General features: G+C 48.4%; 1 protein-coding gene across 2 annotated transcripts; it reads right to left on the reverse strand.

The window, feature by feature from the left end:
* Window positions 1-385: 385 nt before the first annotated feature.
* WDR5 (WD repeat domain 5) lies at window positions 386-22888 on the reverse strand. 2 transcript variants are annotated; one of them, XM_088453536.1, is made up of 14 exons: window positions 22696-22888; window positions 15935-16075; window positions 14217-14325; window positions 12544-12617; window positions 11820-11909; window positions 10116-10205; window positions 8142-8225; window positions 7260-7315; window positions 6641-6687; window positions 6463-6538; window positions 5031-5064; window positions 3814-3888; window positions 3418-3505; window positions 386-1703 (listed from the first exon to the last, which is right to left on the reverse strand). In XM_088453536.1, exons 2-14 carry the CDS (start codon window positions 16013-16015, stop codon window positions 1603-1605), a joined length of 1005 nt encoding a protein of 334 aa, XP_088309662.1. In that variant the 5' UTR covers window positions 16016-16075; window positions 22696-22888; the 3' UTR covers window positions 386-1602. The 2 variants fall into 2 exon arrangements, with proteins under 2 accessions (XP_088309662.1, XP_088309661.1); XM_088453535.1 differs by having other exon boundaries at window positions 15935-16080.
* Between the last annotated feature and the right edge of the window lie 4360 nt (window positions 22889-27248).

A 27248-nucleotide genomic window follows, 5' to 3' on the forward strand; every position in this document is an offset into this window, starting at 1 on the left:
ATACACACACACCAAAGACATAGGGGTCCATTTACTAAGCAGTTAGGAGACAGAGTGAAGAGTGATAAGGTACCAGCCAATCAGCTCCCAACTCTCATTTTTCAAACACAGCCTGTGAGATGACAGTTGGGAGCTGATTGGCTGGCACCTTATCACTTTTCACTCTGTCTCCTGACACTGCTTAGTAAATAGACCCCGTAATCAGCTAAGCCAATACAATGGTGAGTGTTCAAACATCATTCAAAAAGGAACAAGACGAGCTAGAAAAACCTTGGCTGCAGAGAATTATGGGAAATGGACAGTATTTAAAGGGGGGGGCACCTATGAGCACAAAGATAGAGGGGGTGCAAGACATGAAATAACACAATTTCACATTTGTACCTAGTCACGTAAAAACCCACCTCTTTATTACAGCTTATGGTTCTGTATGTTGTCAGAAAAAAAATAAAAAATAAAACAAAAATATATATATAAAAAAAAAATTCTGAAGTAAATACAGACTCATGCCATAAGCAATACAATACTATGAATTTCCAAAATACAAAAAACAGCAGTTGCTTTTTACACTGAAATCTTTACAATGGGATGCGATGCTGAACAGGTCGCCCTCCCGTTCCCACAGATAACCTGGAAAAGAGAGAAGAATGGAGGAGAAAAGGAAGAGGGAGGCGAGAGGGGAAACAAAAGATAGCAGATGCTAGAATTAGTTAGTGTCGTATCAATGGTATGGCACCCCTACGGCACCCGACACGTTGGGTATGAGGAGCAGCGAGTGTTGGTGGATCGCTCCTGCAGGGACCACGGATCAGTGTTTGCTCCGTGGCAACTGCTACTTAATACACTTCGCCCCAAAAAAATTGCTGCTAAATACCCACGGAACGTGATCGGGGCCCTCCGCTATCTGCGTGACGAGCAACAGGAAGAAAGACGAAAAAAGTCCACCCGCAACCCTTATTTGGTCACGAAAAACTGTTTGAAATTAATCGGCTTTGTAAAGAAACTGGGGAGAGGGTAAGAAATGGTGAACGACAAAACACTTAAAGTCTATTGTTCGTGGTTCTTAGAGGACAAAAAAAAAAACCCTCCCCCCAAAACAAACAAGTAGCCTCTAAAAGCCGGTCTGGAACATGAGCAAATTAGGCCAGTGGCTATTAAAACCAAGTAAACAGACCCCAAGGGGGAGGTGGAACCTTAAAACATAATGAACTACTTTAGAGTAAATACTAATCTTATTTCGGAGTGCTAGAATTTCAGGGCCAGCAGGGGAGGGCTCCACGTGTATGCTCACCCCACGGCTCGTCACCGTCTTTGGACCATAGGATTCACTTAGGTAGAGGGATGAGAACAGCAGCTAACTTCGGTGTGTGTCGATTTGCAGAGAATAGTTATTGGCAAGTTAATGATGAAAAGAAAAAGAAGATTTTGAGGCTGCTGGATTTGCAATTCTTCGGGTTTGTTCTAAGTTGTCGTTTTGTCCCTCCCAGCGAAAGGGGCAGATTCCAGGGGAATTCAACACTGTTGGAGAATATTGTGTCCCGGGAGGAAGGGGGAAGAGGAGAAATCTCCCGATGATGAAGTCTAAGAAAAGGGCTCCAAGGTGGTTCAACAATCACTCTTCCACAATTTAATGGTCTTGTCATTCTCTAGTGCTGCGGAGGCGATTATGTTCTCTGTAGGGTGACAGGCGGTGGAAATAACGACATCTGGAATAAAAAAATATTATAGTCATTTAAAAAAGTAAAAGGTACATTTATAGTTCCGGTTTAAAAAAAAAATGTAGCCCCCAGAATAAATGTAACATTAGAATATGATTTTCAGATGTCACAGAATTAAATATTCTAAGGTAAGGTGGGCGGCAAGTCTGAACAGTTTACTCCTGCCGGTAACACCGATACCAGCCAGATCGCCACCATCTGCTACAGGTTAGGAATACAAGCACAATTACACCGAACACAATTTAGATACTCATTCTTTTTATACTAAATCCCCCCCCACAAAATAAATGGAATTATAATGACAAATGCACATACTAACATACATAAAGGGCCTTACGCAGCAGTACACGATTCCCGATCTCTGCAGACGCCTGACCCGTTCTGCACATGTGCAGAACAGGTCTGCAATCCCGCACGCAGAATGGCAGCAGACTGTCATTGATTGACAGTCTGCTGCAGTCTGTGGGCGGGGAGGGGGAATGGGCGTCGATGACCTCAGTATCCCGAAACGGAGACGTGACGCTGCCGTTGGGGGGGGGGGAGGAAAGAGGCCAGGATCTCAGTCAGCTGATTGTGATTTCCCGGCCTCTTCCTCTCATCTTGCAAGACCCCATGGATCACCTTAGCCGGCCGATGTCCCCGCAGAGTATCAGATGCTGCGTTGGACAACGCAGCACGGATAAGTAACGCACAGGGGGCGTGATGCCACGTGCTGCATTACCATATGTGCAAGGATCGCAACTGCAAAGCTGCCTGCGTGCATACGTCATACCTCTACAGCCTGCGTGCATACGTCATACCTCTACAGCCTGCGTGCATACGTCATACCTCTACAGCCTGCGTGCATACGTCATACCTCTACAGCCTGCGTGCATACGTCATACCTCTACAGCCTGCGTGCATACGTCATACCTCTACAGCCTGCGTGCATACGTCATACCTCTACAGCCTGCGTGCATACGTCATACCTCTACAGCCTGCGTGCATACGTCATACCTCTACAGCCTGCGTGCATACGTCATACCTCTACAGCCTGCGTGCATACGTCATACCTCTACAGCCTGCGTGCATACGTCATACCTCTACAGCCTGCGTGCATACGTCATACCTCTACAGCCTGCGTGCATACGTCATACCTCTACAGCCTACGTGCATACGTCATACCTCTACAGCCTGCGTGCATACATATCTATAGCCTGCGTGCATACATCATATCTATAGTCTGCGTGCAGCTGAGCCCGGTCCTTGCTGAATCAGGCCCAAAGTACACAAGAATAAAATAAATTGCAGTCAAGGCAAATAAATGATGTATACACACACATGCGTGGGCTGCCATCTACGGCCTGTATGAGCAGCACTGAATGTAAGTGTGTGGAATTCCGCACACACGTTTTATACAGACATGGGGGAATTCAATTCAAGCTAGTAATGGGCGCCCTTAAGAGCAATTAAATTGTTTCTCCGAGCAACAAGGGCGACACTCACGTCCAATTGGAGCAGCAATGTAATCGCTCCGTTGGAGACCTATTACTAATGGGCGCCCAATAAAGAACGGGTGATCCCTTAAGTTCTTTCACAAAATGAGGTGTATGCTCCTGGCGGCCTCTCACTGTACTCTGTGCGCTCCGCAGACAGCCGTCTCCGCCTCCTACGCACAAAGCCGTAATGCTCACATTATACATAGGACATTGCTCTTACTCACCTGTGTGTCCCTGTAATTTCTGCACAATCTCCTTAGTCTGGAGGTTCCAGATATAAACCAAGTTGTCCTCTGACCCAGAAACAATCCACTGAAAGACAATGAAAGGTCTATAATACACTGCAGTACTAAACCAATAGTAATGCATCAGTCAAAACCCATAGGCAGCCCCTATAGGAGAAGGTCCCTGTCTCACTTCCCCCAGGTGGGCAGTAAGGGGGCAGATCAAATGCTCACGGTTACCATTATGTTCAGGGATGGTCGAAGGCAACAGTACAAACTTAGGCCCCAAACAGATAAAAGAAAGTATTGGAAAAATGACTGAATGAGCGCGAGACAGAGGCCTTCCCACCACCATACAGGGGGGGACAGTAAGTCTTACTTGGTACGTGACATTACCTTGCCACCGGTCACAGAAAAATTAGCAAAGATGCAGTACTTCTCATTCTTGTGACACGTGTACGTCTTCAGGCACTGCAAAGGGAGAGGACACACGGAGTTTGTGATCACGGGAGACAGAGGCATTGTAGCGGCACAGAACATAAGAGTCACCACGATCCTGTGTGTTACAGCCGTACAGAGATGAGGCCTCCCAGAGTCACAGGCCAATCCGAGAGGACGGCAGCGATGTAAAACAGAAGACTAAGGGCTGTATGTAATATCCGCAGGTGCAGGCACGAGCACCATTCCGGCAAGGCATCTCATCTTTATAAAGCGGCAATCATATTAAACCCAAAACCAACCTTGCCACTAAAAATACGGGCGGCTTTGCCAGAAACGCGGTTATACCTGCATCTCACAGGCTACTACATAAGACCCTAAGGGGTATAATTACTAAAGCGTGGGTTTATAGAAGTGGAGATGTTGCCCATAGCAACTAGATTCTAGCTATTATCTTCCAGAAGGTGCTAGATGAATAAGTAGAAGCTGATTGGTTGCTATGGGCAACATCTCCACTTCCAGAAACCTGCACTTTAGTAAATATACCTTTAAGTGTGTACTATAAATGGCAAATAAGAATGAAATGAGGTAGCAGTGGATTTATCCCCGGCACACAGCACAGCCATTGAACCAATATTCCCAATGCAGGATATGACATCACTGACGCACTAGAATGGATAGGTTTAATATTGGATCATCACTGGACTGGCTCAGGGAGAAGCTACAGGTGTAATCGCACTAGAAGCAGCGGGTGGTGTATGGGAGGGGGAGACGTATTGGTGATGCACAGAGGGGATGTCCATAGTAGCCACGTTTTATATACCCAGCAGTGAGCAAACAAAATAAACCTGGATAGCACAACGCTGCTATATAAACCAGTGTATAACAATATATGTGCTGCTGGATTAATTACTGCTTAACGAGGGCTGCGGGCTCTGTGCAATCGGCTGTGAAATCAATAGCAGTTAGCAGACCCTCCAGGGAATGCTCAAAATATATTTTCACATGCTAATCAAAGCCGACATCATTAACGTAGGTGTTTGTTAGATCAGGTCACAATAGCAGCCCGCTAATTTCTCTCCCCGCCACTGATAACTGCTGGGAATAGTGGCAAGGTATTGAGTTACTAACAGCTGCTACAAGACAGAAGGCGACGTGCAATCCGACAGACGTACCTTCCCTTTGCTGTAGTCCCATAACTTAAGCGTGCTAAATAAAGGAAAAACAAAAACAGTATTTGAATCATGCTTTTTTTTTTTTTTTTGCAATCTCAATTTTATTAGGTAACAACAGGATACAGATAGATTATTACAGACAAAAAGCTGAGGATAGGGATCAGGTAACACGAATGGAATAGGTCCTTGTTTCTTTAAATTCAATAACGTAGTCATAAATTCAGAGGAAGAAATGGAATAGCCTATGAGACTGGTACTGGCGAGGTCCCAGCGAGTCTGCCTGTTTTCCTTTAAAGCGCCAGTAGTTTATAAGGCAAAACCAACCTGATTTTGCCTTTTAAACTATTGCCGCCTTAAAACAACAGCCAGAGTCGCCGATGCCTGCATCTCTCAGGCTATTGCGTTTCCCCCCAGAGCAGGGGTTCACAAACTTTCTTGAATTACGGCACCCTAGAGTATCAGCGTTATTTTCCACGGCACCCCTGGGCCAAAAGTTTTTTTTATTGAGAAACGCAGCAAACATTATTAAATGCAGTAAAGTGTGCTGACCCGTCATCCTTAGGAGCAGCTGTTTGGTGGTGGATAGGATTGTGTTTCTCTTTGTCCACATAGGCTATGAATGGCAGCCACCAGGACTGGCTTTGCCTATCACATTGACCATAAATAATTTGATTTGGTCCTGAACCACCAACCTGTGGCACCCCGGCAAGTGCCCAGTGGCACCCAGATTGGGAGTCACTGCCCCAGAGTGTGAGGGAGATATTCTCCATGTCCGCGTATGGAATCAGTATGATTTACCACCAGACCCATGCCCGGCGGTAGGAATCCCGACAGCGGCATCCCGGCAGAGGAGGAAATCCCGATCGTCAAAGGTAAGTATATACTAACCTATTTCTACCCCCTAACCCTCCCTTAGGGGTGCCTAACCCTAACCTTCCTCCCCAGTGCCTAAAGCTTACCCCCCTTCCCCTAGCCCAAACCTAACCTACCGGGGTGGGTGCCTAACCCTAAGTGCCCCAAGGGAACCCTAAACATAACACCCCCCCCCCCGCGGCTATCCGCGTCCCTTCGATCAGTATGCCGGGCGTCGGGCTCCCAGCATATGTCTACTGACAGGCGTCGGCATATCGGCGCCTGTCTTTAGACCCTTGCCGTGATATGACAGTCGGGAAGCCGGCTGTCGGGATTAGGACCGCCGGCTTCCCGACTGCATACCCCGCGTACAAACCAATCCGTTACCAATATAATATATAGTACAATTAATGTGGCATAACGGGCACAGATCCCGCAGCGCTGACGGGAAATGCCCCCCGCTATTCCTTTATCCCCAACATCCTCCCTTATCATACAACACAACTTTTTAAACAACATAGTAGAAGAAGGGACCGAGTTGCCCAATACCATCAGGGGTCACCGCAGGCGATGTACGTACTTGTCTAAAGTGGCTGCTAAGATATATTTGCCATTCGGAGAAAACTTCACAAATGATACCGGAGGATTATCATCATCTGATAAAGTAAAATAATTAGAAAGATCATTAATAATAAAAAAAATTATTTCATCATATCCAGCGCCCTCCCCCTCTCAAAATAAACCCACTTGTTTCTTACCAATCAGCGTTTTTAAGCACTGGCCCGATGCTGTATCCCAAATTCGGCTGAATTAAAAAAACAAAAACACATTAAAAAGAAAAAATTTAGTTGTAGCACAAAGCAAAATGGCGGCAAACACCGGATTTCACGTTAGAGCGATGCCATACTTAAACTGTCGACATCTAGCGTTTAAAACTCTCCTCACTAATTATTTTTAGATAATTCAGTGAGGAACCTACTACGGGGGTCTACAGTCTAGGGCTGGATTTTAAATAAGTTTTGGTTTCTTTGAATAGATGAATAATCATAAAACAAAAAGTACAGATTCTGTTCATCTGCCACTTGGCCCAACACTACATGCAGGTGAGGAGCATACAGAGATCTATAAGGGAACGCTGGTTCCTGCCACGTCCAGAGTTACCGCACGATTAACCAGGAAAACCCTGAATGCGGCGTGGCGCGGAAATGACCGGTGTATTACATACAATCTAACGGGCTCTTGCCGGTCACAGAGATGATGGCGCCACTGCTAATAAAGATAGATATGAACTGTGGGGGAGGGAGAGTCATGTGTGTTGCATTTAATGACATTTTCTATGACTTTATTGAAGCACAAGTGGCAGAGACTGTAACTCACCAGAGCCCGTCATAACTGCTGGACACAATGAGGGAACCGTCACGATTGAAATGTACCTGGAACCAGAGAGGCAGAGTCACAAGTGGGAGATAACAGGAAGTGACATGTGCTAATTACAGCTTGTGTGGGGTGTCCCCAGCAGGGAAGGTATAGCGAGACGCCGTAATCAGCCGCACGATCCTGGTGCACCGTAGCGCGGACATAACAAGGGGAAATAGAAAACCTGCCCACAGGTCACAGCTTACATGCTGATATCTATTGCGTTAGCCTGCCCGTCCATCAGGGCTTATCCAATAAAGCCTGGGGAGTCCCTCAGACCACACACATGGGCATATAATGTCCAAGTGACGAAAGGAGAAAGGAATCATTAAAGCACTTATCTCAAAACTTATATGTAGATAAAGTACAGATTGTTCCACATCTGGGGATGCAGCATTCGCCTGGTCCCTGACCCAATGTGGCCCCCTCCTATGTACATGCCGCTCTTGCCCAATTTACTACATGTGTACTGGAAGTAGACAGGGGAGGAGCCATGACGGCACTGCGGTCTGAACGAGGTGAGTGGAAGACTATACACATATATATATATATATATACACACACACACACACACACACACAGGAGACTGGCGCTGGGCTGCTGAAACAGTCAGGAAAATATACAGTAGGCACCATCTTTGCCGGAACACCGTACAGCAAACTGGTACAGGAGCCGATAAGTCCTCCGGGGGTGAGATGGTCAGGACAACATGGCAGACTATCGCCAGGAACAATGCAGCACAGAGCGAGTAAGGAAGGACCCAGCTCCAACGACTTTCCAAATAAGCTCATGTCCAGTACCACGGTCACACATTCACACAACAAAGATAAAATGACGTCTTACGGCGGAGACGGGGTCAGAGTGAGCCGGCAACGTCTTCAAACACTTTCCGGTCTTCACATCCCATATTCTGACGCTTTCATCAAACTGGAGAAAGAAAGAAAAGTGACGTGACCAGGCGGCGACGCTCGGCACAGAGGACATCTAATAATATACCAGCACCAAGGGACTCCTCACAGTCACCCCCTAGGGGAGCAATCTGGGGGCTAATTATCATACAGAGAACAGCACGGGGAGGTTACTCTCTGGGGAGTGGAGGAAAGCACCTGGGTATACCCGGAAGGTGACGTTACATAACACCTGGGTATACCCGGAAGGTGACGTTACATAACACCTGGGTATACCCGGAAGGTGACGTTACATAACACCTGGGTATACCCGGAAGGTGACGTTACATAACACCTGGGTATACCCGGAAGGTGACGTTACATAACACCTGGGTATACCCGGAAGGTGACGTTACATAACACCTGGGTATACCCGGAAGGTGACGTTACATAACACCTGGGTATACCCGGAAGGTGACGTTACATAACACCTGCAGACACGGCTGTAATGTGCATCACACTGAATAACTGGGCATAGTGGGAATGTCACCCTGAGACGGAGCGCACTGGATGCACAGGACTGATTCCCTCACCGCTATCACAGCGACCCATGTGTACGTCTCTACAGAGGACAATTAGTCTCATTAGCTGAACGGATCACAACATTGCGCACCACGGACTATGAGGAGCAATGTGTGTATGCAGCTGATTGTATATAACACCCCTACACCGGACCCTTCTTAACTTAATGTACTGTCTACAAAACATCTTTAATTTCCCACAACTCTTGGAGCATTTACCATCAGACACAAACACCGTATAGCCATTAGCCAGTGCGGGATCTGCACTCCTGAATATATATGTGTATACACCTATAGGAGGAAGCCCAGGGTGCAGGGACATTAGCTCCATACTCTATAAAACATAGACTCCTTCTCCTCCTTGTTATACGCTGAAGGTAAAACCAGCGGATGCTCCCATAGAGTATATCCAGCCCTTTTATACATTGTAACAGAATTATTATGTGTTATGACGAACCAACCTCCAACGCCAAAAGGGAAATTGTATCGTTTATCATTAGGAGGACTGGCCGCCTGCGCCTTTCGCCAATTTACTCCGGCGATTTCTCTTTCTGGCTCTCTTAGATCAATTCGTTCATTTCTCTGATACGTCAACAATAAAAAGTGACTATCGAAAAAAATGAAAGCCGTCTCCAGAGACAACAAGAACCTGTACTGGGATGATGTAAAAGCCTCAGTGAAACATTGAACCCTTGGTAACTTGTTGATACTGGGCCCTGATTCACAGCTGTGCGCAGATCTCGCAGCCGCTGCGTCTTTGTACAATGGCTGTTGCCGCCTATTTCCTGCCCCCAAATTGCTGCAGCATGTCAATCATGATGCGACTTAGGGGCAAACGCGATTGTCGTCGTATCCAGATTGGTACATGCGCAGTTCAGTTCCTGCGCACGCGCCGATCGGCAAACATCATGGATGTGTATAAACCACCGGGAATCAGGACCATTGTTCTTATTACATTATTAGTGTTCATTCTAGCTCCCTGCACCGGTCACAACCCTGCGGTTCCTCTTACCTGCCTGGGGTGTCGCTGTCTGCTCTGGTGCTTCTAGCACACTCAGCTGATGCAACAAACTGCTGAGATACAGACTAGAGTGAGCTAGAAGCACCAGAGCATAAGAGCGACACCCCAGGCAGGAAAGAAGAACTGCACAGGGTGTGACAGGTGCAGGGTGCTAGAATGAAGGCTAGTTATATCGGGGGAGTAAATTAGAACGTATATAGGATTTACATTCCCCCAGAACTATACCCATATACAAGGCTGAAAGTCAGAACTCAATATAAATAATTTGTAACACAAAAATTAAAATAATATATATATTTTTTTTTAAACAAACAAAAACAGGACTTACTGATCCAGACACAATGAGGTTGGATTGTGGGTTGAAGTTGCAGCAGAAAACATAGTTACTGTGACCCTTCAATGTCTTCAAACATTTCCCCTGAGAGAAGGAGAGAGCCAGAGTTAGCAAAAGCAATCCCTACTGTCCATCCCTACTGTCCATCCCTACTGTCCATCCCTACTGTCCATCCCTACTGTCACACGCCAGAGGACGTCGTCTCATTAGTCACAGCTGATTATACTGACAATATTATAGATCCCACTATGCTGTGATGCTGCCGAATATCCATTAAGTGCACAGTGATCGGCGCCAGTGGGGTAAAGCGACATTCACAGCGACCGATAGTTCACCAATATCCTACGCTCAAGTGCTTGTGAAGTCACCTGTCCCTTAGGCCGTGATACGATATATCATAAAGATCGCTTTACCCAACAAGAGCAGCCTCCAGCAGGACCTGAACTAAAGACATTATAGATAATCGGCTTGAGCGCTCCTCTTCCTCAATTCACCCCCCCGCGGCAACTAACAAGAGGGCAGGGGCTGAGACAGCAATGAGCACCCGGCTAAGGCCCGTTTTCCATTTGAAGCGTTAAGTCCAGATCGGCGTTAAGTTTCCGCCGATGACGTCATTATCGCCTGTTTTGGTTTTCCTCCGTATTCAATTTGAAAGACTTTGCAATGTAATAGGCCGTAAAGTATCGCCTATGAATGGCAGGCGGAGAAAAGTGCAGAATTGGGGTTTTGAAGTGCAACGTTTCGGGAACCCCCCTGCAGCTTCAGACAACCCCCCAAAGGTAATCTGTGTCAAAAAATTTGAAAACAAAAAACTTAAGGACACCCCAAAAATTGACTGAAAAAGGGGGGGCGGGCAAAAAAAAAATGTTGGGGTACAAAGTTGAAAACTAGCGAACTTGACTCTGGGGGGTTGCCCAAGTATGCCCCAGGTGTGTTTTGATTGCAGGTGTTTGCAGCAGGTGGATTTTTCACGATTTTTTCAAGTTCGCTTTTTTAACTTTAAAATTTGCTGACCCCCATTTTCAAGTACCCCAAATTTGCTGGGATAAGTTTTTTCTGGAAAAAATACTCCTAAATACTATTCTGCACCACGTATAGAAAAACGCTATTTAGCAGTTATTGAGCCCATTTAAAAAACCCAAATACCTTCAGCAAGCCAAATCGGGGGGTACCATAGGGAACCCCCATGTCAGAGCATCATTTGGGGGGGTGACGGGCTGATTTCCCGAAAAATGACCGTACTTTCCGCTAGTTTGTGTATCGCCAAGTGCCGTTTACGCGTACTTTGAAATTGAATACGGGGATACGAGTGCAATACTTTAACGCCTACAAAACAGGCGAAGTCGGCGTTAAATCTGGGCCGCGTTAACTTAGCGCGGCTCGGCTCAAATTGAATACGGGCCTTAGGCGTAATCGGGCTAGGCAGGCGCACACCAACATTCCCAGGCAGCGGGACGGTCTGGCCCTAACGAGATGCGATATTCTGCATAGTGTAGTAGTCAGATTATATACAAAATCTTCCTCTGCCGTATTTATATGCTGTAAGCTATACAGGGCAGAGGCTTATAGTCAGCTGGTTCATTCACTCTCTACATGTATAGGAGGGCTGCGGATGCCGGCAATAGCATTATACATGGGTATACCTAATCCGGACATACATAAATCCTTAGGGGGAACAGGTAAAATGCAGTTACACACCGAGCTGACATCCCAGATCTTTAACGTTTTGTCATCAGAAGCGGAGACCAGGAGGTTGGAATCAGAGGACCAAGCGACATCGGATATACCCTAAAATAATCACAAAGACATCAAGCTGTACATTATAACTACACGGCTCATCCAGTCACTGCAACGCCCGGTCTTTTATAGAGCGGCTATTAAAGGAAGTCTCTTGGGGCAGCGGACCCTGTAATTGCTTGTCTGTCAGGGACTAAGAGGCTTCTCACATTAACATGTTTACATGAAAGTCTCCCTCTGACAGGCAGATCATTGCGGGAACATTGCGCTATTCTCCGAGAGAAGGACTCCGCACAGGGGGCAGCAACCGCAGGGACGTGCAAGTCTATGCATTGCCCGACAGGCAGACATTGCGCTATTCTCCGAGAGAAGGACTCCGCACAGGGGGAAGCAACCGCAGGGACGTGCAAGTCTATGCATTGCCCGACAGGCAGACATTGCACTATTCTCCGAGAGAAGGACTCCGCACAGGGGGCAGCAACCGCAGGGACGTGCAAGTCAATGCATTGCCCGACAGGCAGACATTGCGCTATTCTCCGAGAGAAGGACTCCGCACAGGGGGCAGCAACCGCAGGGACGTGCAAGTCTATGCATTGCCCGACAGGCAGACATTGCGCTATTCTACGAGAGGACACCGCGCAGGGGGCAGTAACCGCAGAAACACGAAAGAGGTGGTCGCTCTTACCAGCTTGTGTCCAGAGATGGTCTTCTCAAACTTGCCATCGTACGCACCCCATATTTTAATTAACTTGTCAGCCGCTTTGAAAATAAAAAAAGAAGAAAAGTACGTACTGGGTTTTTGAATGAACCATATTATTATGTTGAAGACAAAGTGATTTAATGTAGAAAAAAAAAGGGCAAGATCCATGAAAGCGTTGCTTCTTACGCTGTTTATCGGCATGTTAATCTAAATCAATGTCCCATTACTTACTGGCTTACACAAATGTTCTTCTACCTTCAGATAGCCAAGTTATTTGCACCCGATGTTTGCCCACTGGCAAGCGCATGACGGAGCCGGCTCCGTTGTGAGCATGCGCGAGACCCGACTCGCGACGGACGCTCCGTCGCTCCGGGTCTCGCACCAAAGGGGGCGAGATGACGATGGTGATTGACAGCTCGCCCCGTTTGGGAGGCGTGGCCAGGGGGTGGCTTCACAAACGGCGGCGTTCCCAAGCGAACGTCTACCGTTTGTGGGCGGCCCCACTGACATCACCAGTGATGTCAGTGGGAGAGCTTCCGGCTTTATTAGAGCCAGAAACTCTCTGGGGGTCGCGGCCACGAGACCCTACCACGAGGGTCTCGTCGCAAGCCCGATGGTCTTGACCATCATCCTGGCCGCTTGCTGGGTGGTCACCCACAGCTATGCGAGCAGCCAGGAGGCCGCACAAAAACCCCCCCCAAAAAAACGGCCAGATTCAGAGCGAGCGTCTGTCTCTGAATCAGGGGCAAAGTCTCTTCTTCATCACTATATATTTACTCTTAGCCAGCAGAAGTTATACTGCCCTCTGGTTAAGTACAGGTGAGGCTTCCGGGTGGAAAGAAGCCTTTGCCAAATTCTATGGTTGTCAAAGACAGCGGGTGACCAGCTTCAGGCACCATTTACTTAAATATTACTACAGGTGCTTGGTATTTGGGAATCGCACCTATTTCTTTGCCCCGCAAAAAAACTCCACACAGTTTGAGGTTGTCCCAGCAGTAATTTCAGGCAATGATATATTCCCGCAGTGCCCTGTAATAGTGTAATAACAGGTGTGCATTGGGAGAACAATTTCCACCATCAAGTTTAATTCAAATATTGTCAGCTAGGATAAAACTCGCTGAAGCTTTGACATATGCAATTAGGAGACCAGTAGTCATCATAAATAAATCAACCTAGGATTTACATTTGGGGCGGAATTCAATTGTTTTCAGCCCCCTTCGCGCCAGACAGAGCTATTCAATTGTTGCTCCTGTCGGGCGCGATCAGCTGCCAGCGCTACATTTCAGCTCGCAGCCTCAGGGGGGTGCGAACTGAATGGGCGATAAGTGACCTGTTTGGGCGCCCAAACAGCACTTTTCGTGATCGCGGCCAGCACTTTGGTCGGGGGAAGCAGATTTACGCAGCTAAACTTTGGGCGCGATCAGCACGAAAAGCAGGAACAATTAAATAGCGGCCCACGATCTCCAGTCACTTTAGACGGGAATTCCGGACAGCGAAAACAATTGAATACCGCCCTTGGTGTTTAACAAAGTCACACTAAAGCCTGGAAACAAGATGGTGTACAGACCGGCAGCCCAGCTAGGGGGGGCAACAGATCTGTAAAGACCGAGACAATGCTAGCGCGGATATGTGAACGGCAACAGAACGCAGACACTTACATGAACTGGCCAGCCACTCCCCGTTTGGGCTGAACTTTACTGATGACACCGCCTTCGTGTGGCCAGCAAGCGTGAACTTTAGAGCGTAATTCGGTTTTACAGGAGCCGGCTGAAAGGAGAGGGAATCAGCATTAGCTTATCAAAGGGCTCGATTCAATTGAACGCAAATTAATTAGCGCCGGGAGGGAGCTCTCAAAACTATTCTAGTCAGTGCGCTGTTAGGTCGGAGAATGCCCGTTCTCCTGCCCCTCGCGCCTTAAACAGGGTGTTTAGTCGCAAGAACAGGCATTCTCCGACTAAACTTCCCAGCGCCATGCTGTTACCGCTGCGTTAAGGGCAGAAAACAACTTAGCGCCTGTACTTTTGTCGGATTTCTGCTCGCACCCCTGGAGGGATGCCAGAAGAAATCCTTAACAGCACGCTGAATTGAATAGCTCTGGGAGCCATTTAATTTGCGTTCAATTGAATGGAGCCCAAAGAGCAAATCTGTTCTAGTGTCAAGTCAAGGTAGCTATTTAGGGACTAGAAGTACATACTAATTAACTACTAAATAGAAATATATCAGCCTCTGTGGAAATGCCGACTCGGTGGGAATGTTACAGCCTGCATACAAACCTAATCGCAGCATTAATTATTATTAGCTATTTATATTCAATGACAACATTCTTTGGAAAGTCTGCTAATCGGGTGCCCTCCCCCGCAATGCTATCATACTAATGGTGCCCACAGACATAGCAATGTGCTCACGATCAGCTGATGTGTACGATTTCCCTTGAAACTCTCCCCGGCAGCTCTGCATACGATTTGGTGTCCAATCTTCATACGATCTCTTCTGCATCCAGACTGTCACAGTGCATCGTGTCCTAGATTGTCAGATCTGCCCTACTGCACGGCAGATCTGACGTTGCGATGTGCGACCAGCGGGGACGCGCATCGCGTCGTGATTGTGAGTTGGGACTCACGATTTGGCCACATTTTACACGATCTGTCGTTCCAATGTGTCGGAATCGGCCAGATCGGGTAAAATATCGCCAAGTGCGTGGCCAGCTTAACGCTTCCTGCGACACCAAACCCATGTGATCATTCAGAGCCAATCAGGAGAGATGACAGACTTCCTGTCCTGCAAGAACGAGGCAGGAAGTGCCTCAGTGAGCATGCTCACGCCAGCACGTGGGAGGTTCTTACTCATTAGTTCCCAAATAGTTATTTACACCCTCCCAGAATATGGCGGACGTCAGACTCGCAAAAAGGTGGGTTTATAAAGTTTAGTGGCGCTATCCTTTTTTTCTGAATTTGGATTTATAAAGTTACAGATACAGGAATTACCAGCCAGAAAAATGAATCTGGGGAACTGGGAGACACGGGCGAAGGAGAGTATCTGAAATAGAGCTAGGACAGACATTTCCTGAGTAGCAGGATGTTCCCTAGACTTACACAATACTACTGAGTGTATCGGTGCTGAATATGCGAAAAGAAGAGAGGTCCTTAGTAAATAAGACGCGTTTGGCTTAGTACAAAGTAACTGCTCATTCATCAGGGAACTTTTTTTTTTTTTTTAAAGTATCAATTTCCTCCCACAAACTGTCTGTAGTAATACAAGGGGTCTGGGGGGTGCAGAAGTGCCCCAGTGAAGACCCCCAATCAGCCGCAGTGACATATTAGAGTAACTGATGCATTATTCACGGTTACATTAGATACAGGAGAAGGAGACTACAGACCTTGCTGGGATTTGTGGAGGAGGAGGGAGTGGATTGTGTTTTAGACGCCTCCGTCTCTGGTTTCTTCTCCTCTGTAGCCATGGCACATATACCGGGCAGAAGTCACGTGATGCGCGGCGATCTCAGCTCCCTCTGCGCAGGCTGCACTGGAAAGCCAGAAACGCAAATTATCGGCATTTATATATGAGCAAGTCATTGCATATCCTATACAGATCAGATTTAGCACATTGATTATCTGCGTGACGCGCCCCGTGGTTGGTGGGTTTCCTCAGGGTGCTCCGGGTCCCTTACACACGCCATACTGGTAAGATAATTGGCTGCTAACTAAGATGAAGCTAATATGGGTTTAGGGAATTAGGACTGATTTCTGTAATGGTGCTGGGGACTGACGTGTATAATTATTCTCTGCACATGGCTGCTGTAATATGGTAGTGCTATATACAATAAATTCTCCCCAGGAAATATTTCCAGTCAGGTGGCATCAAGAAGTAGCCGGGTGGGGGCCTTCGCAATAATAAAGTGTTTTAAATACTGACCTTATAATGATTTAAACTTGAAATAATTTATATATTACTTGTCCTTCTTCTTAGAGGCCCAGATACTGTCCCCACTTGCAGGCTACACAGAATATATATTTTATACAGCTCTACAGATACCGGCCCCACTCGCAGGCCTGGAGGAGCGGACAGCGGCGGTCGTCGGCAGGAGCGGGGGATCAGGTAAGTTGCGGGTTTTTTTTGTGTGTGTAAGGGGCACTGTATAAGGGGGGGGGTGGCCGCTACTGGGGAAACTGTATGGGGGGGGCCACTCCTGGGGCACTGTACAGGGTGGGGCCGCTACTAGGGGCAATGCAGACTGGGGACTACTACTGGGGTCATTGCATAGGGGGGACTACTACTGGGGTTACTGCATAGAGGGGGACCACTTCTGGAGGCAATGCATAGGGGGGACTACAACTGGGGGCACTGCATAGGGGGTACCACTACTGGGGACAATGCATAGGGGGGGGCACTACTACTGGGGACAATGCATAGGGGGGGGACTACTACTGGGGATAATGCATAGGGGGGGGGACTACTACTGGGGGGCAATGCATAGGGGGGGACCACTTCTGGGGGCACTGTTAATGGTGCACTACTGTGGGCACTGCATAGGGGCGGGCCACTACTACTGTGGGTACTGCATAGGGGCGGGCCACTACCACTGTGGGCACTGCATAGGGGCGGACCACTACTACTGGAGGCACTGCATAGTGGTGCCCAAAGCATATTCTTGCACCTGGGCCCACCACTCTAGTTCGGCAACTGTCGGCAGTGGCTTTGCTTGCCCAAGGTTTTTTGGCTGCGGAGGGGTGGTCTTTTTGGGGGTTAGTTGCCTGGAGAGGGGGGGTTAGCTGCTCAGTAATGTGACTGTGGGAGGGTAGTTTACCTGGGGTACTCCGTTAGTGGGGTGGCCATGGGGGTTGGTTGCCTGGGGCGTAGGTGCTCAATAATGCTGCCCCGGGGGAAAGGGGGGGGTCTGGCTCCTACACTTTCATCCTGGCTCCTAGATTTTAGAAGCATTTGTCAAGCCCTGGTTTAGCTGACTGATCCCGCCTGAACTTTTATACAGGAGGAGGAATCTTTGCCCTCCAGCCTGACACTGCCCCTGCACTGTGATGGACAACTAACCCCTGCCCCAATGCCACATCCCCTGCTCGGCACTCTCCCCTGACCCAATGCCGCATCCCCTGCCCGGCACCTCCCCCGCCGCAAAGCCACATCCCCTGCTCGGCACCTCCCCCTGCTCCAATGCCACGTCCTCTGCCCATCCCCCCGCCCCAATGCGCCGTTTCCTGGAACCTTCGCTAACATGTCCTTATTGCCGGCGGACATGGAGCCTCCAATGTGAAGAATGTGAAGTCGGCGCAGCTCAGCGTCGCATCCGTGTCAACAAGGACACATTGGGGGTGACCGGGAATGCTATACATTGGGGCGGAGGGAAGTGCCGGGCGGTAGGCTGTTTCTGCCGGGCGATGCACCCGCAAAACACAGCCTGGGGAGAGCACTGCATTATTATTTTGAGTGCACATCTCATTCCCCACAAATAAGTATTGCTATAAAACAATAAGGCAGCTGGGTTATTGCTAGAGATCCAGCAAGCTTGACTAGATCATTAAGCACATGGCAGCTGGTACAATCTTATACTAATACACGTACTGCACTATCATACCCACAGCCCAACCTGATCAGATCCGAGACTCCACCTGCAGCAAGCTCATCACATAAGCAGTACTGGGATTTTCCCAACACTGTGATACCCACACTCGGACCGATGCTGAATTGGGAGCAAAACAAACAAACTTTGCACCTTGGTAAAACCATTCTGCACTGAGCGGGTGGGGGGGGTTTGGGGCAGATGTACGATGTGCAGAGAGATTTAGATTTGGGAGTGACTTGTCCTAGGAAGGAGGTCCGGGAGCTATTCAATTGACCGCAATGTTAAGTCGACTAAAGAGGAATTCAACTCACACCCTCTGTCACACTTCTAAGCACACTGTTAAGTCAGACTAGGTGCCCTTAAGCCGGCGAATTGAATAGCTCCGAGACCACCTTCCCGTTGCTATTAAACATCACAATCAATTGAATAACCCCCCCAATAACTGCAGGGTTAAACTAAAACTGCCCAGCATTTGTGGGCTACATGCAAAATTAGCCAGTATTCCACCTGCATGCAAACATAATAAATGTATTTGCACCTTTGCATAGCTGCATGGTTTGTACCAGATACAGAATAACTTGCTTTTTTGGCTTTACTCCCAATTCACAATCAGCGCCCAAGTGCATGAGGTAGAGTAATACATTAAAAAGGCTCAAGCCATCTCTGTAGTAAATGTTTTATCCCACGTGACCTGGGAAAGATGGATTCCAAGTACTGCTACTCCGATCCATAAGGGGCAGCACATTTCTAGCTAGGGGAATCTGCCTGCCGTCGCTCTCTGGTGCTTCTAGCACACACTGGTCTGTATCTCAGCAGTTTGTTGCATCAGTTGAGTGTGCTAGAAGCACCAGAGCAGACAGCGACACCCCAGGCAAGAAAGAGGAACTGCACGGGTTGTGACAGGTGCAGGGTGCTAGAATGAACACTACTTGCTGTCTCCACAGACAGGTTCCATCTTGGCGGACTTTGCAACAGGCCGCTGGTACACAGGGCAAATTCCAAAGTTTCCCAATATCTCCAGATCCCTCACAATCTATTGCAGCCTCCACTGAAAATTGCTTTCTGCGAATTTAATCTTGGATACCTCACACTTTCAATGGGCGGAATTCAATTGTTTCTACCCCCCCTTCGCCCTCGACCGAGCTATTCAATTGTTGATCCTGTCGGGTGCGAACAGCTGCTGGCGCACCATTTCGGCTCGCACTCCCCGGGGGCTGCGAGCTGAAGTGGGCGAAAAGTGAACCGTTTGGGTCCCATACAACACTTTTCTCGATATCGCCCAGCACTTTGGTTGGGAGGAGCCGTGTTATGTGGCTAAACCCGACCTCTATGGGCGTGATCATCGGCATCAATTGTATAGCGCCCAGCGATCTCCCGTCACTTTAGACAGGAGATTGGGCGCGCTACAACAATTGGATTCCTCCCAAAGACTGAGCTAACCTTTCCACCATCTGGACAATGAACCCAACCCTTCAATCCCACTGCCTAGGTGTCATCATCACTGCTTTTACATAGTACACAAGGGTATACATACCAAGAGACAGTAATGGAGCATAAGGTGCGTACACACTGGGCGATAAAGTGGACGATTGAACGGTAACGATATCGTTATCGTTCAGTACGTTGTCCATTTTTTACACCAAAACGATGAACGACGATGCGCGTTCCCGCGGGTCGTTCATCGGGCAAACATGCAGGCCAACCTGCCCATATTGTCAGGTTGCTGCATGTTGGGGAATAGGGGAGAGAGCCGGGCGCTGAACAATATCGTTAATGATCTCGTTCAGCGGGTGTGCTCAATGTCATGAGCGACATTGAGCACACCCTGCCGGGGACACACTAGACGATATCACTCAGGGAGCATATCGTCTAGTGTGTACGCTTCAATACACACGGTCAGATTTGTCAGATGAACGATCTGAACGATTGACTGCATTAAAATGAATGGAATCGTTAAAAATCTGACTGCAAACACATCAGATGTCAGATATCGCTATCTGACCATCGGGAACGCACATCGTTCAGACATGTCAGATTTTCCTTCAGATATGAACGATTTTTTTAATCGTTATCGTTCAGATCTGAAGAAAAATCTGACCGTGTGTATGCGCCATAACAGTGTTGGTTAGTACTATAATGACTGTCAGGTACACAAGACAGAATAGTGTCTGGACAGTGTAATTACAAATAAGTTGCATTTACCATGTTAAAAAGTTAAATACAGACGTAAATACCTAATAAAATTATGAAGTTATATGAAAAACATCCATTCTCTTCTCCTGCTTAAAAACAATAATTCAAATGGGAATAATTTTTCCACCACAGAACAAAAGCAAGGTGTAATGACAAAGGGCCTGATTCAGAGCCGAACGCTCTGACCAGAGCGCTCGCTCTCAATCAGTGCCCTCCTCCATGAAAATGGAGCGGCCTCCTGGCCGCTCGCATAGCTGTGGGTGACCACCTACAGCATATGCGAGCGTCCATGATGATGGACCATCGGGCTTGCGACGGAGACCCTGCGGTAGGGTCTCACTGCCGCAAGCCCTGGAGTGATTTTGGCTCTATCAGAGCCAAAATCACTCCCACTGACATCACTAGTGATGTCAGTGGGGCCGGTTTCAGACGGTAGGCGTTCCCATGGGAACGCCTCCATCTGGCAGGCACGCCCCGGCACTCCCACCAAAGGGGGCGTCAATCAACATCGACAACACGCCCCCTTTGGTGCGAGACCCGGAGCGATTGAGAGCTCGTCGTTCGCCGGGTCTCGCGCATGCGCACGACAGAGCTCCCTCCGTCGTGCGCATGCGTAGGGGGGAAACATCGACCCGCTTGCGAGCGGGTCTGAATGACCCCCAAAGTGTGCAGACTGTTGGGGCTATAATAATAATGACATACTATCAGCACAATGCAAGTATTAGTGGCTGCTGATTACCATTATCAGTTCATATATCATGCCAGGGGTCATTGGTACACTCCTGGCATAGACAGGCACATATGCATCTGCGTCTTGGTCTGGCCAAGTAAACATTTAAGAAAACATGGCCATTCCGTACTCGTCCTACACTTCCACGTCGCTCCCGTCCCTATATGCGACTGAAACGGTGTATGGTTAGAAGCACAAGTATTTTCTCTGCAATAATATAATATATATATTTTAGGCAAAACAAAGTTTCAACTCTACAATCTATTTTGAAAGGACGAGGCTAATTTTAGTCATAAAATGTTCTTCTGCTGCTGCTGTCGGGCCCTAAATTTGCTGCCCAAAACCAGTCTAAAATACGCTGACACTCAGCCATAAAAACAAAACTGCGCCAGTGTTATGTCTTATCTCAAAATATCCCCCGACACCCCATGAGATACCAGAGTCTCCCATTCACACTCATAACTTGCTGCCGCTCCCATTACAGGACCTTTTTTGGGCAGTACCCCCTCTGTGGAAGTCCCTCCCCTGCACAACAAGACTTTCACCCAGGTTCCAAACCATGAAGAGTTTCCCGACACCAGACCCCTTCATGGCAGTGATTACATTCCGAAACTACCAACCCCCCCGACCTACAGTCACAAGCAGGGGGGGTTTAGTATTTTGTCTTCAGGTCCATTCGTTGACTTCACTACTGAACGCCCGCCCTTACCTTCTTTATAGGTTTATCTGCCCCCCCTTCATGCGACTCACCACCGCTTGCCCCAAAAGATGGCGAGTTACCCTACCCTCACCCCTGTCCTTGTACATTGTGGTGGTATCTTAAAAGATAATACACAAGGACAATCCCCAGGGACCTACAGTCACACATGGAGTGGGGGGGGGGGGGGATCTACAGTCACACAAGGAGTGGGGGGGGGATCTACAGTCACAAGGAGTGGGGGGGGATCTACAGTCACAAGGAGTGGGGGGGGATCTACAGTCACAAGGAGTGGGGGGGGGATCTACAGTCACAAGGAGTGGGGGGGGGATCTACAGTCACAAGGAGTGGGGGGGGGATCTACAGTCACAAGGAGTGGGGGGGGATCTACAGTCACAAGGAGTGGGGGGGGATCTACAGTCACAAGGAGTGGGGGGAGATCTACAGTCACAAGGAGTGGGGGGGGGATCTACAGTCACAAGGAGTGGGGGGAGATCTACAGTCACACAAGGAGTGGGGGGAGATCTACAGTCACACAAGGAGTGGGGGGGGATCTACAGTCACAAGGAGAGGGGGGGGATCTAGTCACAAGGAGTGGGGGGAGATCTACAGTCACAAGGAGTGGGGGGGGATCTACAGTCACAAGGAGTGGGGGGGGATCTACAGTCACAAGGAGAGGGGGGGGATCTAAACACAGAAGGACAATGCCCTGGAATATAAGCAGGAACAGGGCCCGAGGATGTACGGCCACATACAGGAACAGGGCCCGGGGATGTATGGAATACTACATGTAGGAACAGGCCCCGGGGATGTATGGATACTGCATGCAGGAACAGGGCCCCGGATTATATGGTCACACACAGGGAGAGGCCCCGGGCACACACGGACAAGCACAGGAGCAGGGTACCGGGGACACACACAGGCGGCGGGGGGAGGGGTTACCTGTGGCGGGTGGGGGCGCTGTGCCGCGGTCTCTCTCAGCTCATTGAATCCGCCGCAGACACCGGGCAGAAGCGAGGACTGGGCGCGCGCCAGCAGCAGGCCGCTGAGAGAGAGTGTGAGAGAGCGGCAGCCGCGCATGCGCACACCCAGGAGGGAACCCGCCGCCGCCTGCTGGCTGATCGCTCTGCGCATGCGCACACTCCAGCGCTCGGCGTGGAGCTACATACAGAGCGCAGCACCGGACAGGAGGGCTCTGCGCATGCTCCACTCCTCGGCAGGCCATTGGGTTGGGTAGACTACTGCGCAGGCGCCTTTTTCACCGGCCCTCATGAACAATTGAATTGGTGGCGTGGTGACGGTTGGTGGGCGGGGCTTGTGGCGGCACATGGGTGGAATATGCTAATGAGGACTCGCCTAATATATAGAGGCTGCTGCTGCCCAGGGCATGTGTGGCAATGTACATACCATGGAGCATGGAACATCGAAAGAGAACATCGGTACCTGAGTACCACCAATGTCGTTTATATTGGACCCAAACTTTGAGGGCCTGATTCAGATGTTTGCGCAGTGGAGCGATTATTTGTTACTGAGCAAGTGCAAATTATTCGCAAAGCCCCCGCAGAGCATGCGTCAGCCAGATTGTACGCACAAATGCGCAGTTGCGTGCACGGCCGCTGGTAGTTGATAGTTAAACATCGATGGTTTACTACCGATAGTTGATGGTTTTGCCATCGATGGCAGAGCGTCAATGGCGAAGTGCTTCACAATGCTTTGCTTAGCCCCACCCCCTGGCAGCCCGCTAAAACCCACTCCCCATTTTTAATTGGCAATCCACCGGGTGGCGGTGACCATCAAGTAGTGCAAACCATCGATGGTTTGCCATAGCTGTTTTTTTTTTTTTTTTTACGATTGATGGTTGTCCCTAATTAGCAATGGCAGGTACAGCTATGGGCAAACCTGGGTGGCAACTGGGAGGTGGCATGAACGCAAAAAAAGGCCATTTCATGGGTTATGGGAGTGTATCGGGCATTTCTGTGACCACGGCTGCATTCAGAAACGGACGTAGCATGTGAATGTTGGGAGCACTGCGACCGTCATTGCAGACACAGCTATACGCACATGTGGGAGATGTACGTAAACCATCGGGTGCGTTCTGATTAAAGTGTTTCCACAATTACCCTCAGCAGAGTAGAACCTACTTTTTTAATTGTTACTAAGGCAAAAATATCTTCTGGACTTCAAGATCAGTCATATCGGGCCTGACTCACTGCTGTATGGTATTGTACAAGCGCAGGGAAGCGGCTGTGTGTGCTCTCCCCCAACAGCCAGCAATCGGAAAGCTGCATACGATGACTGGCAACCATCTAATTTCCGGTATTCGATGGAAAAAGTACTTCCAGCAAATTGGAAACATCGACGGTAGCTATCTATTGGCTTCCGATGTCCATCTCTACTGCTGCTGCTCTCCCTTCATGCTTGGAAATGGAACACTTCAGACTTTGGGAACATTTCCATTGCCACTGTATTAGTAACATTTGTAATATTATGGTTGTAATGAATATAGTTTCCCACAGCTTCCAGAAGTGGGAAAAATCTCTCCCCAATATAGCATCATACATCAGCGAAGGAACTAATCACACAGTGACTACAGTGGGACAACACTGTGCTTCTATGTTTACTTCAGCAGTAACATAACACCAAGTAACCACATGTATACAGGTTACACCAACAGTTTTTCCCCAACGTTTTGAGGGGTTCACCAACACGGCTTTTACAAGAGTGACCAGGGTACCAGAATCAGAGCCGGTACACATTTGTTCATCTGGCTCAGCCTGTCAGTCTGCAGTGCAGGCTATCTAAGCAAAGAAAGACACCCTGCCATTTACATAAGCAGTATCACATTGCGGAGGTTCAGAGGTAATTGGACATTTAACAGCAACACTGCCTAAGCCACCACATCGAAAACATCGGATCATATTTTCATCAATTCTTTTAAGGGACGGGAACCTTCCTGGCACAGCTGGCCAAATTTCAGGTTCCAAGCCTAGTCTTAAGATTTTTAAGTTCATTCCACCGCCAAGCCCATGCCTCTCCACCATTTCCACCAGCTGGGCTGCTGTTTTGCACAGAGCTGCAGGCAGCGATTGCAGGCATTGGTCCATAACAACTAGAGATGAGCGGGTTCGGTTCTGAGAACCGAACCCACCCAAACTACGGGGATCCGAGTCGACTCTGGTTTTCAAGCCTGACTCGGATCTAAAAACAAGGCAAAACGTCATCATCCCACTGTCGGATTCTTGCGGGTTTTGGATTCTATAAAAGGTCCCGCGATTGCTGCCATTTTTCATTTCGGCTGTTGAGTGTGCACAGGGAGGGAGCTGGGATTTGTTGCCGACGCTGACCATAGGGGCTGGCTGGGTACTGTTATCCATATAGGGGCTGGCTACTGTTGTCCATATAGGGGCTGGCTACTGCTGTCCATATAGGGGTTGGCTGACTACTGCTGTCCATATAGGGGCTGGCTGGCTACTGTTGTCCATATAGGGCCTGGCTGGCTACTGTTGTCCATATAGGGCCTGGCTGGCTACTGTTGTCCATATAGGGGCTGGCTGGCTACTGCTGTCCATATAGGGGCTGGCTGGCTACTGCTGTCCATATAGGGGCTGGCTGGCTACTGTTGTCCATATAGGAGCTGGCTACTGTTGTCCATATAGGGGCTGGCTGGCTACTGTTGTCCACATAAGGGCTGGCTACTGTTGTCAATATAGGGGCTGGCTGGCTACTGTTGTCCATACAGGGGCTGGCTGGCTACTGTTGTCCATACAGGGGCTGGCTGGCTACTGTTGTCCATACAGGGGCTGGCTGGCTACTGTTGTCCATACAGGGGCTGGCTGGCTACTGTTGTCCATACAGGGGCTGGCTGGCTACTGTTGTCCATACAGGGGCTGGCTGGCTCTAGTGCTGTGTTGTCCAGGGGGGTGCTCTTCACCCATCCCGTGTGAAAAAAAAAATAGTGTTAGCCACACTTGTCATCAGTGCAGGGGTGCTATGCTGCTGTCTGTTAAGGAGGCTGCTGCCTCTTTTCAGGGGTTCACCCCAGTGTTAAAAAAATAAAATAAACATTTTTTTTTTCTGGGGAGTTAGCCACACCTATCATCAGCGTTGGTGTGCAGGGGTGCTGTGCTGCTGGCCCAAAAAATTAATATATATTTTTTTGTGTGTGGTTGTGCGCGCAGTGACTATGGAGGTGGAGGACAGTCACATGACCGGAGGCCGATGTACCAGGGCTAAAGTCAGGCCAAAAAAAAAATCTACTTTTAACCTGTTAAAGCTAAAAAAAATTTAAAATAAGTCAGCTTTAGAGAAACAAATAATTGACAATATGACATTCACTACACGAAGTGGCAAGGTAAGGATAAGGCCTTGGCCTTTATTATTTATGACTGGTGATTCTAGTGAAGATTTAAGCCCCTCTGCTTGTAGGAAAGGTACAAAAAAAAAAAAAATTTGTTAAGATACCGGAACCAACTGTGTGCTCTGAAAAATCACAAATCCCCGAGGAGGAGTGTGTCCGCTGTTGCCATGTGTGAGCCTGACCTTTCTAGTAATACTGTACTTGGAGAGGATCCTCCTTCCACCATTTGTGTGCCTTCTTCTGACATAGAAATCGAGGATGCTTCTGTGAATTTGCACAAGGAGGATATTTATGTAGTTGGCGATAACAAGGATGTTGATGGCGTGGATGTTTGTGTAAAAAGTGTAAATCAGGCAACAGTTGTTGGCCATGGTGGAAAAAATCCCATTGTTGGCATGCCTCAGCAAAGGACCAAAAAATCCACTTCTCATGTGTGGAATTATTTCCACCCAAATCCGCACAACCTTTGCCAAGCCATTTAAAACCATTGCCAAGTAACAGTGAGTAGAGGTAAGGACCTTAACAATCTTGGAACCTCCTCCCTGTTACATCACTTGCAGTGCATTCATCAAATTGGAAAGGGTATTTCAAATTCTAAAACTTTGGGGACAAAAAAACGAACCACAATCAGTCCAGTGTCACCTAGCTGCTCCCTTCTATCTGGATCCAAGCGCCTGCAATCTCCACCACCAACACCTGCATCATCATCATCCTCATTCGTGATAGGATGTAGTACTGCATCCAATTTCATAAGCATGACTGACTCCTCTCCTATCTGTGATTCCTGAGAAGGATCCTTCAGTGCTACGCCTGTTGCTGGGGGTGGATCTTCATCCCAGAAAGGGATCAAGAGACTACTACTAGTAGTAATTTAAAAAAACAATTGACTATTAAACAGTCCTTTGATAGAGGAAGTAAGTATAACAGCTGTCACTGTCACCACGACGGCTGTGCTAGTATTAGATTGATTGTGAAAAAATAAAAAATGAGGATGATAGTGTGGAGGAAGTGCAATAGGAGGATGAGGGGGAAATCTGTGTCCTATCTGACGCTAATGTGGATGTTGATGATGAGGATGTGGTTTGCGTAAATCAGCCACCAGTGGCAGCAGTTCTTGCTCATGATAAAAAGCCAGAAA

The sequence above is a fragment of the Taudactylus pleione genome, unplaced genomic scaffold (genome assembly GCF_031769625.1).
Source record: "Taudactylus pleione unplaced genomic scaffold, aTauple2 ptg000583l, whole genome shotgun sequence".
Lineage (NCBI taxonomy): Eukaryota > Metazoa > Chordata > Amphibia > Anura > Myobatrachidae > Taudactylus > Taudactylus pleione.